Consider the following 14,920-nt stretch of genomic DNA (forward strand, 5'->3'; position numbering starts at 1 on the left):
CCTGCTGTAAAACAGCAAATACAATAGCAAAGGTTAATTAATAAACAAGCAGATGATCACCAAACAGGTGAAATAAGATGATGGTAAACTTTGTAACACAACCCTTAACATCCACTTAACACTACACTGCTAGATTTATTCCAGAAGGCGATCAGAACTATTAATTACACATATACAACCTTTAATGTAGGCATTACAAGGTATTGTAATAAATAATAAAACAATAACACACAAGGACCAGTACATAAGTTCCTTAAAGGGTACTGAGGCAGATTATATCCGCAGAGCGTGGACTGAGGAAGCAGAACTATTAATTACACATATATAACCTTTAATGTAGGCATTACAAGGTATTGTAATAAATAATAAAACAATAACACACAAGGACCAGTACATAAGTTCCTTAAAGGGTACTGAGGCAGATTATATCCTCAGAGCGTGGACTGAGGAAGCATTACACTGAACTAATGGCCATCAGACCTCGTTTTACAACACATGTCTTACAAGAACCAAGGGGAAACATACGGTGTTCCAGGAACTGACCTCTGAGAAGGTCCAGCAACAAACACTTTCACAAATGATGAGATAGGCAGCCAAGACTTGCATTCACTTCACAAGATGGTAACTCAGACTAGTGGCAGTCTAACGAATGACTAATGAGAATCTTGCTGAAGCTACAGGATGTCCGATAAACCAAATGCAATGATGGAACAATACACCAGAGCCAGAAGAGGCGGTCTGCACTATGTTCCCAGAATACTATGTTTAGAGTGCCTGGAATGAGAAAGGAACCTCTACCACCAGAGTAGAAGGATCACCAATTGGCCTACAATCAAGAATGCTGTCAAAACTACATGCCTTACCAGACAGCAGCAGCAAGGCGAGGAAACATACACTGCCGTTACATACACTAACTCGCAGGGCAGGTTAACTGGGGTGTTAGGGGCCACCAGACAAGAAAAATTATAACAAGTTGAACACAGTAAATAGGAATAAGAAGTCGAGGAAATCTAATCAGATCCACCTTCCCCAAGCACTCCACTTGCTGCTCTTCGCCTTGGTGACACTAAGAGCAGCAACACGAACCCAAGTCACTGGAGAACCGCAAGATATCACAATGGTGGAGGCTTCTCTACTTGGTTTGAAATGCACTCATGTTAAAGCTTGCTGGATATGCTTTACAAAGAGGCCACGCACCCTCGTGACCACAGCCCTTCCGTCCGGCAGTCCGAGTGTGCTGCCAGTGGTTCTGGCATGCTCTGGCACTGCGCGGATATGGCTCCTCCTGAGTCCCCAACCAAACTGGCCCACTCACACGACGCAGAAAAACAATGACGTCACCCCAAAGATTGGGCAACAGTTACTACATATCAATAACTACCGCTGCTTCCACTAGTGGACAGGCAACACTTGTGAAACTGAGTGGCACCAATCAACATGAGAAGGAGACAAACAACCACAACCATGCCAACTAAACAATACTGTCTGGCCTCCAATGGAGGGCGGAAACCTACAAACACAACCAACGCGAGCCGCAGCACGGCTCAGGTATCATCATACCAAAAAACTATAATTCACCTTGCTGTCATATTACACAATAAGATTCCATATAAAATAAAACTTTCTCTAGGTCCAGTATTTAAAAACAAACTGAAGGCATTTCTAATGAAGAAATTCTTCTACTCAGTGCAAGAATTCCTGAAAATGAAAAGTTAAAAAAGTGTTAATTAAATATTAACAACTTAATATAAGCTGACCTGGCAAACATGAAAGTTCTGCTTCCATTGTGAAATACTGTGATTAAATGTAGAACATTTGTATTTAAAATAGTAACCTATAATTCTACAATATACAAGTACATTTCAGCTACACTTCTCAAAAATTTTTAATACTTTTCATGTACCTAGAGCTTTTGTTAGTAGTAAATTTCACTATCTGTGGTTCTCATTCTACTGTATTTCCAAAGGTCATTTTCATTATTTCTGTCTACCAGTGAATATTTGCGTATTTTCACGAGTGGCAATTCATTTGCCTACTTATTTTATAGTTGCTCGTATTCATTGTTTGTATACTCTGTGTGTTATTATCTTCATCACTGAGCAAATTTTTATAAATTCTTGAGTGACAATCCATTCCTCCATGTTTCTTGGTAGAGTAGAGTTTTGATGTTAGAAAGAACTCTGCAAACAGCTGTTAACATTATTCTTTATTAAAACACAACCAGTTTCACAACCTAAGGCCACATCATCAGTTGCAACCTACATGGTTAAAAGGAAAGTACAGTGTTGCCACATTTTGCATATGTTAAAACAAATAAAGGAATGTCTCAAATATATCCACAATGACAAAAGATCTTAGGCAAGTCAAAATTTACTCTTCAATGCTACGGTGCACGAGAGGTAAGCAAGACATGTTCCATTCTTTAAAATTTGCCTGCATCTAGAAAGAAAAAGAAAAAGAGAAATATTTTATAGTGAGTGGATGCTAGAAGTATTTGAAAAAGTGTCCAGATTGGCAATAAAAAACAGTCATTATTAACATGATTAGTCATGGCCCTATGCTAATTACTATGTGGAAACTATAAGGTGGCAGTGTCTTACTGGTGTGATGGCAGGGCATCTTGGTGCAGGGCAAGGCAAAAGTGGCCTGCAAAAATTCAAAGAGAGACTATTTGGCTGATGGAACAAAATCAGAGAGATTAGAGCCCACACAGAAGCATACCGACAATCTTTCTTTCCACAAACAATACGAGACTTGAATAGAAGGGAGAACCGATAGAGGTACTCAGGGTACCCTCCGCCACACACCGTCAGGTGGCTTGCGGAGTATGGATGTAGATGTAGATGTAGAAGCTACACATGTGGACAGTGTGACATTGCATACCCATGACTCACTCGTAAAGGTAACGAACCAGCACTCCTTGTCATGAGTATATGACATCACACTGTCCTCATGGATAGCTTCCGTTCTGCCAGCCAGGTCATCTCTCTTTGTTGTTCATGCAGGCTGCCGACGCACCTGTAAGACACTGCCACCTGGTACTTACCACATAGCAATTTGCATAGTGCTATGACTAATCGCTTAAGCAAGATAATTTTTTATCGCCAATCCAGTCCCTTTTTAAAAAACTTTTAGAGTCTACTCACTATAAAATGTTGTCCTTTTTTTTTCTTTTTATATGCAGGCAAATCTTAAAGTATGCAGCACATCTTTACCTTTCACTCACCATAGATTGATGATATTCACAGAATAATAAATTTTGACTAGGAGTGATGGGTGTGCCCATGAATATTAATATTGTGAGTATATTTTACACATTCCTTTATTAATTTTAATTTCCACAAAATGTGTTGACACTGTACTTTGCTCTTTACTGAGCATGTTGCACCTGATGATGCAGCTGTAGGCTGTGAAATTGGTTGTGTTTTAATAAACAACAATTTTACCAGCTGTTTGTGGAGTTCTTCCTAACATCATGGATTTCAACAGTTGCAATTCCCCAGAATACAAAATAGTTTGAGTGCAGAGTTTACTGTCATCTTCAGGTCTTAAAAATCTTTTTTCTGTTCAATGTGTTAATGCAACCAGCTGTTCAAACTTTCTTCATCCACTTTATTTGCTTCAATACATGTTCGTACAGATGAAATTGTGTTGAACCTCATGCCAAATTGTCAAGCAGATAAAAATCAGTACATTATAGGAGGTTTCTCAGAACTAAAATATTTTAAAATATAAAGCACCTTGTGCAAAAGGCCATGTCCATATATACAGGTCATCGCTCACAGATGCTTGTTACACTACAAAAACACAGTACACAGTAGCACATCTGTTTACATAAGACTATGTAAACAGTAGCACATCTCCTCCTCACTCTATTCTTTATGTCCATCTCCACCTCCCCCTCTCCATCTTCAGTTCCTCTCTATCTTTTGAAACTTTGTTGAATGTCAGTTTTGGAAGAAGTAAACAACCATGCATGAGCAGTGCTTATTACACAGAGGGTGTCCAACAGCCGATCAGTTCCAGTCATTCACCAGGAAGGAGGTACACGGCTCATGTGGTCTGTAGTTCAACCATACCTACATGGTCAATGCTGCACTTCAATCACATCTGCATTGTTACTTAATGCAAGGAAGGACTCTCAACAAGGGAAGTGTCCAGGCATCTCGGAGTGAATCAAAGCAATGTTGTTCAGACATGGAGGAGATACAGAGAGACAGGAATTGTCAATGACATGCCTCGCTCAGGCCACCCAAGGACTAATACTGCAGTGGAACACCGCTACCTACAGATTGTGGCTCGGAGGAGCCCTGACAGCAGTGCCACCATGTTGAATAATGCTTTTCGTGCAGCCAGAGGATATTGTGTTACGACTCAAACTGTGTGCAATAGGCTGCATGATGTGCAACTTCACTCCTGATGTCCAAGACGAGGTCCATCTTTGCAACCATGACACCATGAAGTGTGGTAAAGAGCGGCCCAACAACATTCCAAATGGACCGCTCAGGATTGGCATCACGTTATCTTCACCAATGAGTGTCGCACATGCCTTCAACCAGACAATCATCGGAGATGTGTTTGGAGGCAAGCCAGTCAGGCTGAACGCCTTAGACACACTGTCCAGTGAGTGCAGCAAAGTGGAGGTTCCCCTGAGGTTTTGGGGTGGCATAATGTGGGGCTGACGTGGTGGTGGTCATGGAAGGTGCCATGACAGCTGTACAATACGTGAATGCCATCCTCCGAATGATAGTGCAACCATATCGGCAGCATATTGGTGAGGAATTCATGTTCATGGACAATAATGTGTGCCCCCATCATGCACATCTTGTGAATGACTTCCTTAATGACATCACTCAACTAGAGTGGCCAGCATGTTCTCCATACATGAATTCTATCAAACATGCCTGGGTTAGATTATCAAGGGCTGTTTATGGATGATGTGACACACCAACCAATCTGAGGAATCTACGCTGAATCGCCATTGAGGAGTGGGACAGTCTGGACCAACAGTACCTTGATGAATTTGTGAATAATATGTCATGATGAATGCAGGCATGCATCAGTGCAAGAGGACATGCTACTGGGTATTAGAGGTACCGGCGTGTACAGCAATCTGGACCACCACCTCTGAACATCTCGCTGAATGGTGGTACAACATGCAATGTGTGGTTTTCATAAGCAATAAAAATGGCAGAAATGATGTTTATGTTGATCTGTTTTCCAATTTTCTGTACAAATTCCAGAACTCTTGGAACTGAGGTGATGCAAAACTTTTTTTGGTGTGTGTAGTTTGTTACGAGACAGTGGCATGTTTACAAATGTTATTTGCTAAGACTATAACTGAGTCTAATAGTCACTGCTCATATCCTTGAATAACCCCAAAGCTAGTTCAAACAACACTAGAGCACACAGTGTACAGAATTCTGAAATCCTGGAGCAATTTACAAACTGAACAAGTCTCAACTCCAAGAAAAACTAGAAGCTTTATAACAGAACTTTCATTCTTATATAGATTTGTGCTAGATTATTATGTGATTTCAGTTATTTGATTATTATATGAGTTTTTCCTGGGTAAAATATTACTGTTTAAATAGATGCAATAAGTACTGTCAGATTTTATCAAATTACTGATATGAGAAGTGTCTATTAAAATATACAGAACCAAGTTATGCTTAGTCTATGGGATTGTCTGACTTTTAAATATGGCATCCATAAGGATTATGAAAGTTTGGATATTAAAAATTATGCTGTTGTTAATTATGGCAATTACATACTTGTTATTGGAGTCATTGGGTTCAGAAAAGTTAGCCAATCAATAGTACATTAACATATTCCAGAAATTTATAGTGGTTTGGTCACAATATGAGCTAGAAGTCTGGGCTGGTTGAAATCTTGAATTAATTATATCTCTCTGAATTAATGAAGTTTGACCTAAAATAAACATGTCTTTGAAATGAGCAAAAATTGGTCAACAGTTCAGAGACAATCTACTTTTCTGAATCTAGATTTTTATGGATGCCTTTTAAATCAAAAACTATGAAATACAATAACTTTTGAAATACATCATTTCCAGTGAAACTAATTAATACAAAATATTCAGGACAGTGAATTGCATAATCTCAATAAACAGGTTTTAAATCTGAATAAACAGGTTTACAGAGGAAATTAAGTATCAGTAGTTTGTAAATTCATGTAATATATGCTCAGGTAACAGATTCCACCATCAAAACTTTTAGTAAGAATAAAAGCTAGAAAAAAAAGTCTATAGACCCTAACTGTTGTAATCAGGAGTATAAAAGAAAAAAGTATGATGGTCGAGGCCAAAACAGCTTTGTCACAGGCTGACCACAAGATTTCATTTACAATGGAATGCTGAAAAGTAATACTTCCAAAAGTTTTATGTGAAAAGTCTTAAAGCTCTTTAAATAAAACAAATGTTATCAGCATTCTAACCTTTATTCTTCATGTCTACATATTTATTTCTCAACATAATCGCCCTGGAGACGAACATATTTCTCCCAAAGAGAGGCCAGTTTGTAGATACTGTCACTGTGGAATGCTTGACTTTGTTGTTGGAGCCACAATGTCACCCCTGCTTGCACCACTTTTTCACTATCAAAGTGAAATCGTTTAAGGTGTTCTTTAAGTTTTGGAAACAGATGAAAATTGGATGGGGCTCAGTCAGGACTGTATGGAGGATGATCGATGATGGTGAACCCAAGGTGTTGCATTGTTCCAGTGCTGGTGTGTGGTCTGTCATTGTCAGGCTAAAGGAGAGGGGTTGCTACATGTATAAATGAATTCTTTGAATTTAAAACTCAATTACAGCAAACTGTTTCTCATGCAACAAGCATAGTTTACATTACATATCACAATTTTGAGATGCTAGTGGCAGAGGGGTGCAAAAATACAGACTTGAAGAATAAAGATGTAGAATATAATAATGTTTCTTTTATTTAAAAAGCTTTATGATTTTTCACATAAAAATTTGGCGGCATTAGTTTTCAGCATGTCCTCATACAATCAGTATTTCAGTTTTGACTTATGGCTGTGAGAGATGAACTTCTAATGACAAAGAAAAATACTCAAATTTCAGAGTTTTGAACTCAGAGTTCAGTTCTCTTGACAGATTATCCAGTGCAGCACTGTAGTGTCAAACTTTCTTAAGTTTGTATCACTCACCCATATGGCCCTCTTCAACTATAATGGTGTTTTCAGGTGCTACAATACCAATGTCTGTAATGACAAAAATGCATGTACTACACTTATCTCATGTCACCTGGTGGGCTGGAGTTCTACAACACAAATTAGTAGCACTTACTTGCTGTCACAGCATTTGAATAGTCCACATAAACTATTGTTTATTCATGATGTGCTTTCATGGCTGTGGTGTCTATATCTCTTGTGTCTGCAATGGTATGCGGTTTCAGCACAATGATGCACTATTAATGCCTATGAGCACCTGAACAACAGGTGTCCTCTTCAATGAAACTGAATAGGAATTATTGGCCCATGGTCTTTGTGGTCAGTGGATTTCTCTCCTGTTGTTTTTTGCCAACAGAGTTATATAAAATCTTTGATGTATGAAATTCCTGTAGAAACTGAAGAGGAACATGTGGGTGGGACCTAACTTTCAGTCAATTTGTGCATCAGAAACAGAGGTTTAAGAGAGATCAAACAATGGAAAATACAGGATAAAATAATGACAATAATGTGAAAAGTAAAGTTGCTACTCACCGTACAGCAGAGATGCTGGGTTGTAGATACACACAACAGAAAGACTGTCAGAGAAAGCTTTTGACCAAACAGCCTTTCATCAGAGTAGTCACAGGCCAGACTTTCCTTGGCAGGCAGGGACTGTGATCATGTGTGTAAGAGTTATGATGGCTTGTGTGTGTGAGTGTGTGTGTGTGTGTGTGTGTGTGTGAGAGAGAGAGAGAGAGAGAGAGAGAGAGAGAGAGAGAGAGCGCACGCGCACGCTTGCAAGCATGCGTGCGTGTGTGTCTGTCTGTGTCTGGGTGCGTTGTCTGTTCTAATGAATGCCAATTTGGCTGAAAACTTTGTTCAACAGTCTTCTTGTTGTGCCTATCTGCAACCCATCATCTCCACTATATGATGAGTAACAACTTTCCTTCTCAGAATATGTGAGAGAAAATTTCTTACACCACTGTAATGAATGCTTTGAGCCTGGTTATCATCAGTTTGAACAGTTGCTATAAGCTTAAGTTTTTGCTATAAGATGCAAGCTGTTTATGCTGAAAAATGCTAAATATTCATATCTAATGATTAGACTCTTATATCACCTTCTTTTCTATGAATATATCTCAAGCACTATGCAACCAGTGCTACCAAGATTATGACTATCAGTGAATTACATAAACTTCTACAACATTATAACAGCACCTGTGGTATTTCTGTTATATTGGGCTTTTTTATTTCTGAACTCTCTAGAAATGCTTTTCCATAAACCTAGAGTTCCTGTTTACTTGTTGAAATACCATCTAAGGATTTAATATGTTCATTAAATGCCATTCTTAAAAGTAGTTTGTGTTGCTTTCTTGATATTGTTTAAGCTCTTTAAGGGGCTCCGGAAAGGCTCAAAATCATGAAAAGTTCAATTCTTACTTTTTTGCGTTTTCTGAATCTGCAGACTATTACCTTTTAATAGATATATAATTTATTCAATTCCGAAGACTACAACTATTTTTAAATTTTTTTTTGAAATGTGTTCTACATGTTCTACATGGGCGTGACCCACTGTGGCGCTGTTAAACTGCTGTCAAATGGTGGTATTATTAACGTCCGTGTTCATCAGGTACATTTTAGTGATGTGAGATAAAGTATGTGTTGTGGCTAACCTGTGATGGTTCAATATATATCGCTGGTGTGATTGTCGATTGTTTCATGTTTATAATAATGGTAACAGAGATTTGACTGCAGCGTTCGATGGTACCTGGCATAAGCGGGGACACACATCTCTTCATGGTGTAGTATCTGCCACCAGTATGTATACAGGGAAAGTTTTAGATGTAGCAGTAATATCAAAGTATTGTAGATGCCCACAAAAATATAAAGGTACACATGAAAATAATTGCAAAGCTAACTATAGTGGCAGTAGTGGAGGAATGGAAGTGGCTGGTGTTGCCAGTATATTCCAGCGTTCTGAGGCGTGTGATAAAGTGTGATATGTTAATTACCTTGGTGACGGTGATTCTAAAAGTTTCAAACATGTTCAAGGACTGAAGCCCTATGGTGATGATGATGTAGTGCAGAAATTTGAGTGTATTGGACACGTACAGAAGCGAATGGGAACAAGACTTCGGCGACTGAAAGCTTCGTACAAAAAACAAAAACTCAGTGATGGTAAAGGGTTGGATGGGAAGGGAAGGTTAACTGACAGTGTAATTGACAAAATACAGAACTATTATGGAATGGCTATTAGGCAAAATACACAAAGTGTCGATGAAATGAAGAAGGCTGTTTGGGCTCTTTTTTTTCATACTTCTTCAACCGATGAAAATCCCCAACATAGCTTGTGTCCCAAAGAAGAAGACAGTTGGTGTAAATATAACAAAGGATTGCTAACTGGTGAAGTGTACACTCATAAGCATAGTCTGCCTCATGCAATAATGGAGGTGATAAAACCTATTTTCAGAGACTTAGCAGCACCTGAACTGTTGAAAAAGTGTATTCATGGAAAAACTCAAAACCCCAATGAAAGTGTAAATAGTGTTATATGGTCGAGAATCCCCAAGACTGTATTTGTTGGAATAGAAACACTTCACTTTGGTGTGTATGATGCTGTTGCGACTTTCAATGATGGCAACATTGTAAGGTGCAAGGTATTTAGAAATATGGGAATGAAGATAGGTTCTAACATGGTATGAGCGATGCTTGCTTTAGACAAGGAACGCCTTCGGGATGCAGACAGGGCTGTAAAGAGTCTAGAAATACAAGCAAGAGTAAACAGGAGGAGGAACAAGAGGAAGCTGGAGGAGGAGTTTGCAGAGGATGAAGATAATCCATCCTATGGACCTGGAATGCACTAAAAAGTTAATCCAATCTTTGTCGCTCGATTCCCAAAACTTTTATTTTCTCATACTAATTACATGTTTTCTAAGGATCTTCCAAACATATTTGTTTCAAACTTTCAGTAAATGTTACACAGTACCTTCTGCATAATTTAACACAGCCTTTTTCCAAAAACTTGTATATTTTTGAATATATAAATAAAATATTGCAAAAAAATGTTGTGAATTTTCATTACAATTGAAAAAAATCATCTTTAATAACTGAACTAAAATTTTGTAAAATCCCTGTGTTAAGTTATAGCCCATATTCCAATAAATAATCTGTAAAAAGTTCAACTTCCTATCTCAAATACTTTGTGAGGAAAGATGTAATTTATAAGCGTGATTTTAACATTGCAAGTATAGGGCGTTCCGGAGCCCCTTAAACCAACACTGTTCTGTTGCCAATTTCTGGATTAGACTGATAGTCTTTAATAACAAACAGATTTGAATTTGAAACTTCAAGGCAGATTAAAAGTGTGTGTCGAACAAAGATTCAAACTCAGGGCCTTTACCTTTGATGGGCAAGTGCTTTACCATCTGAGCTACCCAAGCATGACTCACAACCCATCCTCACAGCTTTACTTCCATCAATACCTCATCTCCTATATTACAAAACTTCAGGTGCTCTCCTGCAAATCTTGCAAAACAATCACTGGTGGAAGAAAAGATGCTGTGGAAACTTGGCTTAGTCACAGCCTGAAGGATGTTTCCAGAATGAAATGTTCACTCTGCAGCAGAGTGTGTGCTGATATGAAACTTCCTGGTAGATTAAAACTATGTGGCAGACAGAGACTCAAACTCAGGACCTTTACCTATCATGGGCAAGTACTCTACTGACTGAGCTACCCAAGCATGACTCACAACCCATTCTCATAGCTTTACTTTCATCAATACCTAGTCTCCTACCTTCCAAACTTTGCAGAAATTCTCGTGTGAACCCTGCACGACTAGCACTCGTGGAAGAAAGGATATTGGGGAGACATGGCTTAGCCACAGCCTGGGGGATGTTTCCAGAATGAGATTTTCACTCTGAATGAGATTTTCACTCTGCAGTGGAGTGTGCACTGATATGAAACTTCCTGGCAGATTAAAACTGTGTGCTGGACCGAGACTCGAACTCGGGACCTTTGCCTTTCTTGGGCAAGTGCTCTACCAACTGAGCTACCCAAGCACGACTCACACCCCGTCCTCACAGCCTTACTTCTACCAATACCTTGTCTCCTACCTTCCAAACTTCACAGAAACTCTCCCGCGAACCTTGCAGAACTAGGAGATGAGGTACTGGCAGAATTAAAGCTGTGAGGATGGGGCGTGAGTCGTGCTTGGGTAGCTCAGTTGGTAGAGCACTTGCCCGCGAAAGGTAAAGGTCCCGAGTTCGAGTCTCGGTCCGGCAAACAGTTTTAATCTGCCAGGAAGTTTCATATCAGTGCACACTCCGCTGTAGAGTGAAAATTTCATTCTAGAAACATCCCCCAGGCTGTGGCTAAGCCATGTCTCTGCAATATTCTTTCTTCCAGGAGTGCTAGTTCTGCAAGGTTCGCAGGAGAGCTTCTGTAAAGTTTGGAAGGTAGGAGATGAGGCACTGGCAGCAGTAAAGCTGTGAGGACAGGTCATGAGTCATGCTTAGGTAGTTCAGTCAGTAGAGCACTTGCCCACAAAAGGCAAAGATACCAAGTTGTCTGGCACACAGTTTTAATCTGCCAGGAAGTTACATATCAGTGTACACTCCACCACAGAATGAAATCTGGGAACATCTCACAGGCTGTGGCAAAGCCACATCTCAACATTATCCTTTCTTCCAGGAGTGCTAGTTCTGCTAGGTTCACACAAGAACTTGTGCAATGTTTGGAAGTTAGGAGATGAGGTACAGGCAGAAGTAAGGCTGCGAGAATGGGTCATGACTCAGGTTTGCATAGGTGAGCACTTGCCCATGAATGGAAAAGTTCTTAACTTCCAGTCTCAGTCCAGCACACAGTTTTAATCTGCCAGGAAGTTTCACATCAGTGCACATTCCACTGAAGAGTGAAAATTTCATTCTAGATCCAAATTTACTTGAGGGAAGGCTTCTCCTGATCAAATTATATCTTCTATGATTTGTAATGCACTCATGCCATTAGAGTGCAGAAATGTGGGTCAGGGGACATATCTAGAGAATATGGTAATATACTTTCTTTCTAATCCTAGATAAGTTGCTGATCTCATAGAAGGTGACAGTTTCTCAATATGAAGGAATTCCTTCAGATGTATATGATGTTTTGTTGCTGCCAGTTATAAAAGTATTTTGTAACCTTACTGATGTTTAACAACTGTCCCAGTCTCATGGCTGCATACAGACAAAGAATTATCATGTATTATGCCACCAAACTTCAATTTGATCTAACAGTTCTCAAGAAAAGACTACAAAGATGGAGAACTTGTTTGTATGCAAACTGTAGTATTATTTTTCCCTCATATTATGCCAATATACGAAAAGTTTCATGTAGAAATACCAGGTGTGAAACTACATGATATCAACATGTATGTTGTATTCGTGTATAAACCTCTTTATGGTAACAATTCTGCCTTTTCAACACAATGGCTACGCTGCTTGACAAATTAGGCAATAGTAGACTCAGTCATATTTTAAAGTAGGGAAGATTAGGTTTTAATGATGTGTCGACAACAGGATCATTAAAACTAAGTGATCTTATTGTCTCATCCTTCTTAATTTGTGCATGTGCTCTACTTTTTATGATGTTGGTGCTGATATTAAAATCTAATCTAGCTTTATTTCTATAAAGAAATTTAAGCTTGACCTTGCCTGAAAAAAAGTTTAAAGTTAATTTAATTTCAATACAATCTGCCACTGTTTGCAAGTGAAAAAGAACTGGACCACTGGTTTGTTAGGTGATTAATTTTACATAAATGTTTATTGTGACTGTAAGTGAAAATGGATTTACTCTTTTACAAATGTATATGAACACAACAGTTATTGAGACACTTTCATTAATAAATGGAAAGAAAAGCAGCTTCTTGGTTTCTCATATTTGTTCATGCATAATGATGTTTCTTGTGTGCAGGCCTCACAAAATGACACAAGACATCAGATGAATGAATGTATATAAGAATCCAAGAAATGTTTGAACATGGGGCATTATATGCATTAAATAAAGGAAATATATGTTTACAATATGATCAACTGTTACAATTCTTACTGTAAACAAAAATACATACTGGTATCATAATCCATACATACTGCTATGCACATCTTCCCATTGCATCTGGTTATAATACGATGTCAACAAACACACACAATCATTTTAATTATAGAATCCATCCCTCAATGTACACTATATGCTCACAGTTGTTTAAACTGTAATGCCTCTGAAATTTACTTTGCTCTAAAGAATGAAGCTGAAGATCAGGAGAAGAGTTACTTCCACATACATGAATATAAAATTAAAATTCCTTTTCTGTAAATGAGCAAGCCTTTATACATTTTGCTTTTAGTCTTTGATGCAAATCCATTTCCTCACAAGGATCTTTTCCACTGACTTGCCTTCCAGATATTGTGCACAACTGTGACTCATAGCTAACATTGATGGAGTTTCCTCTATGAATATCAATTAAATATTCCATGCTTTGACAATAGTGGATGGGATCAAGATACTGGACAGACACAGAAATACAAACCAAATTTCCACACTCACAGTGGTAATTCATCTGAATCACAACTATGAATATAAATATAGAAACGTGGAAGAATTGCAGTTAAATCATGATATGCTGTATGATGGGGGCAGATGGGGTTAGCAATAAGTGTAAGTTCTTCCAAGTGATTCAGTGCAGCAACATACTTCAGTTGATCAAAATCCTGAAACACAGAAACAGTGTACATATGCACTGCTGGAAATCTACAGCCAGTAGTTCTTACAACATCCATAAACATTTTATGTTTATATAAATTAGGTAAGGGAGTAATGGCAGAGAATTGGTAGGATTATGAGGGACATTCTGATTGTTCTGAGACTATTATCTCATTATTATATTTTGAAACTCACACCCTTTTGAAGTACTCTCCCAGTAGTCCTATGCAACACTGCAGCTATTAAAACTATCTGGCAAAGGTTTCATAGCAATCATCTTTTTGGAGATTTTTAGTAATACCCCTTACTATGAGACAGCTGCTTCTGGAGATTCACATACATGACCACAAGGAAAAATAATGTGGAGTTAGATGAAGAAGTGCCTGAACAAAGGATTTCTCAACAGAGATTTGTTTTTGTTAAGTGTTAAATTAAATAAATAAAATACATAAAAAATGGAACATTGTCATGGTAGACCAGGATTTCTCATAGTCCTTGATGCTTTAAAAGAGTCTGAGCAGGCAGTTTCCAGAATAAGAACCAGAAACTGGTGTCTTGTCTTCATCCACAAAAATGATAGAGAAGTAGGCCTTACTTCAAAGAGTGTTCTTTTAACTCTTGTTAGGCCAGCTAGTTCTTGGAAGAATACAATGGTGACTGCTGTTCTGTTTCAGAGTTGACATGCTAATACCTCATTTCGTGATCAGTAATGGCATTAATTAATATCTTAGATTAAAATCTAATTTTTCTAGTGCTTTCTGATAGGATTCAACACAAAGAGATTTTTTTCTCAGGGGATTAGAAGATTAATACCCATGACTGCAAACCTTTTTATCTACACTTACATCTACATCTATACTCTACAAATTAGCATGAGGTGCATGGCAGAGGGTACATCCAATTGTATTATTAGTGTTTCTTCCTTTTCCATTCACAAATGAGATGCAAGATGAACAATTGTTTGAATGCCTCTATGTGTGCAGTAATTATTCTAATCTTGTC

General features: G+C 38.3%; 1 protein-coding gene and 1 non-coding gene across 2 annotated transcripts in view; both read right to left on the bottom strand.

The window, feature by feature from the left end:
* Positions 1-11,170: 11,170 nt before the first annotated feature.
* On the bottom strand, positions 11,171-11,245 carry Trnas-aga (transfer RNA serine (anticodon AGA)). The gene has a single exon. It is a non-coding gene; the product is annotated as a tRNA-Ser (tRNA).
* Positions 11,246-13,632: 2,387 nt separating this feature from the next.
* The window catches only part of LOC126195455 (leucine-rich repeat-containing protein 9-like), a 42,031-nt gene continuing 40,743 nt past the window's right edge, over positions 13,633-14,920 (bottom strand). The window contains exon 3 of the mRNA XM_049934082.1: positions 13,633-13,926. Coding sequence (XP_049790039.1) covers positions 13,759-13,926 — 168 coding nt within the window. The 3' untranslated portion in view covers positions 13,633-13,758. The remainder of the gene's footprint in view (positions 13,927-14,920) is intronic.

The sequence above is a fragment of the Schistocerca nitens genome, chromosome 7, assembly GCF_023898315.1.
Source record: "Schistocerca nitens isolate TAMUIC-IGC-003100 chromosome 7, iqSchNite1.1, whole genome shotgun sequence".
NCBI classification, from domain to species: domain Eukaryota; kingdom Metazoa; phylum Arthropoda; class Insecta; order Orthoptera; family Acrididae; genus Schistocerca; species Schistocerca nitens.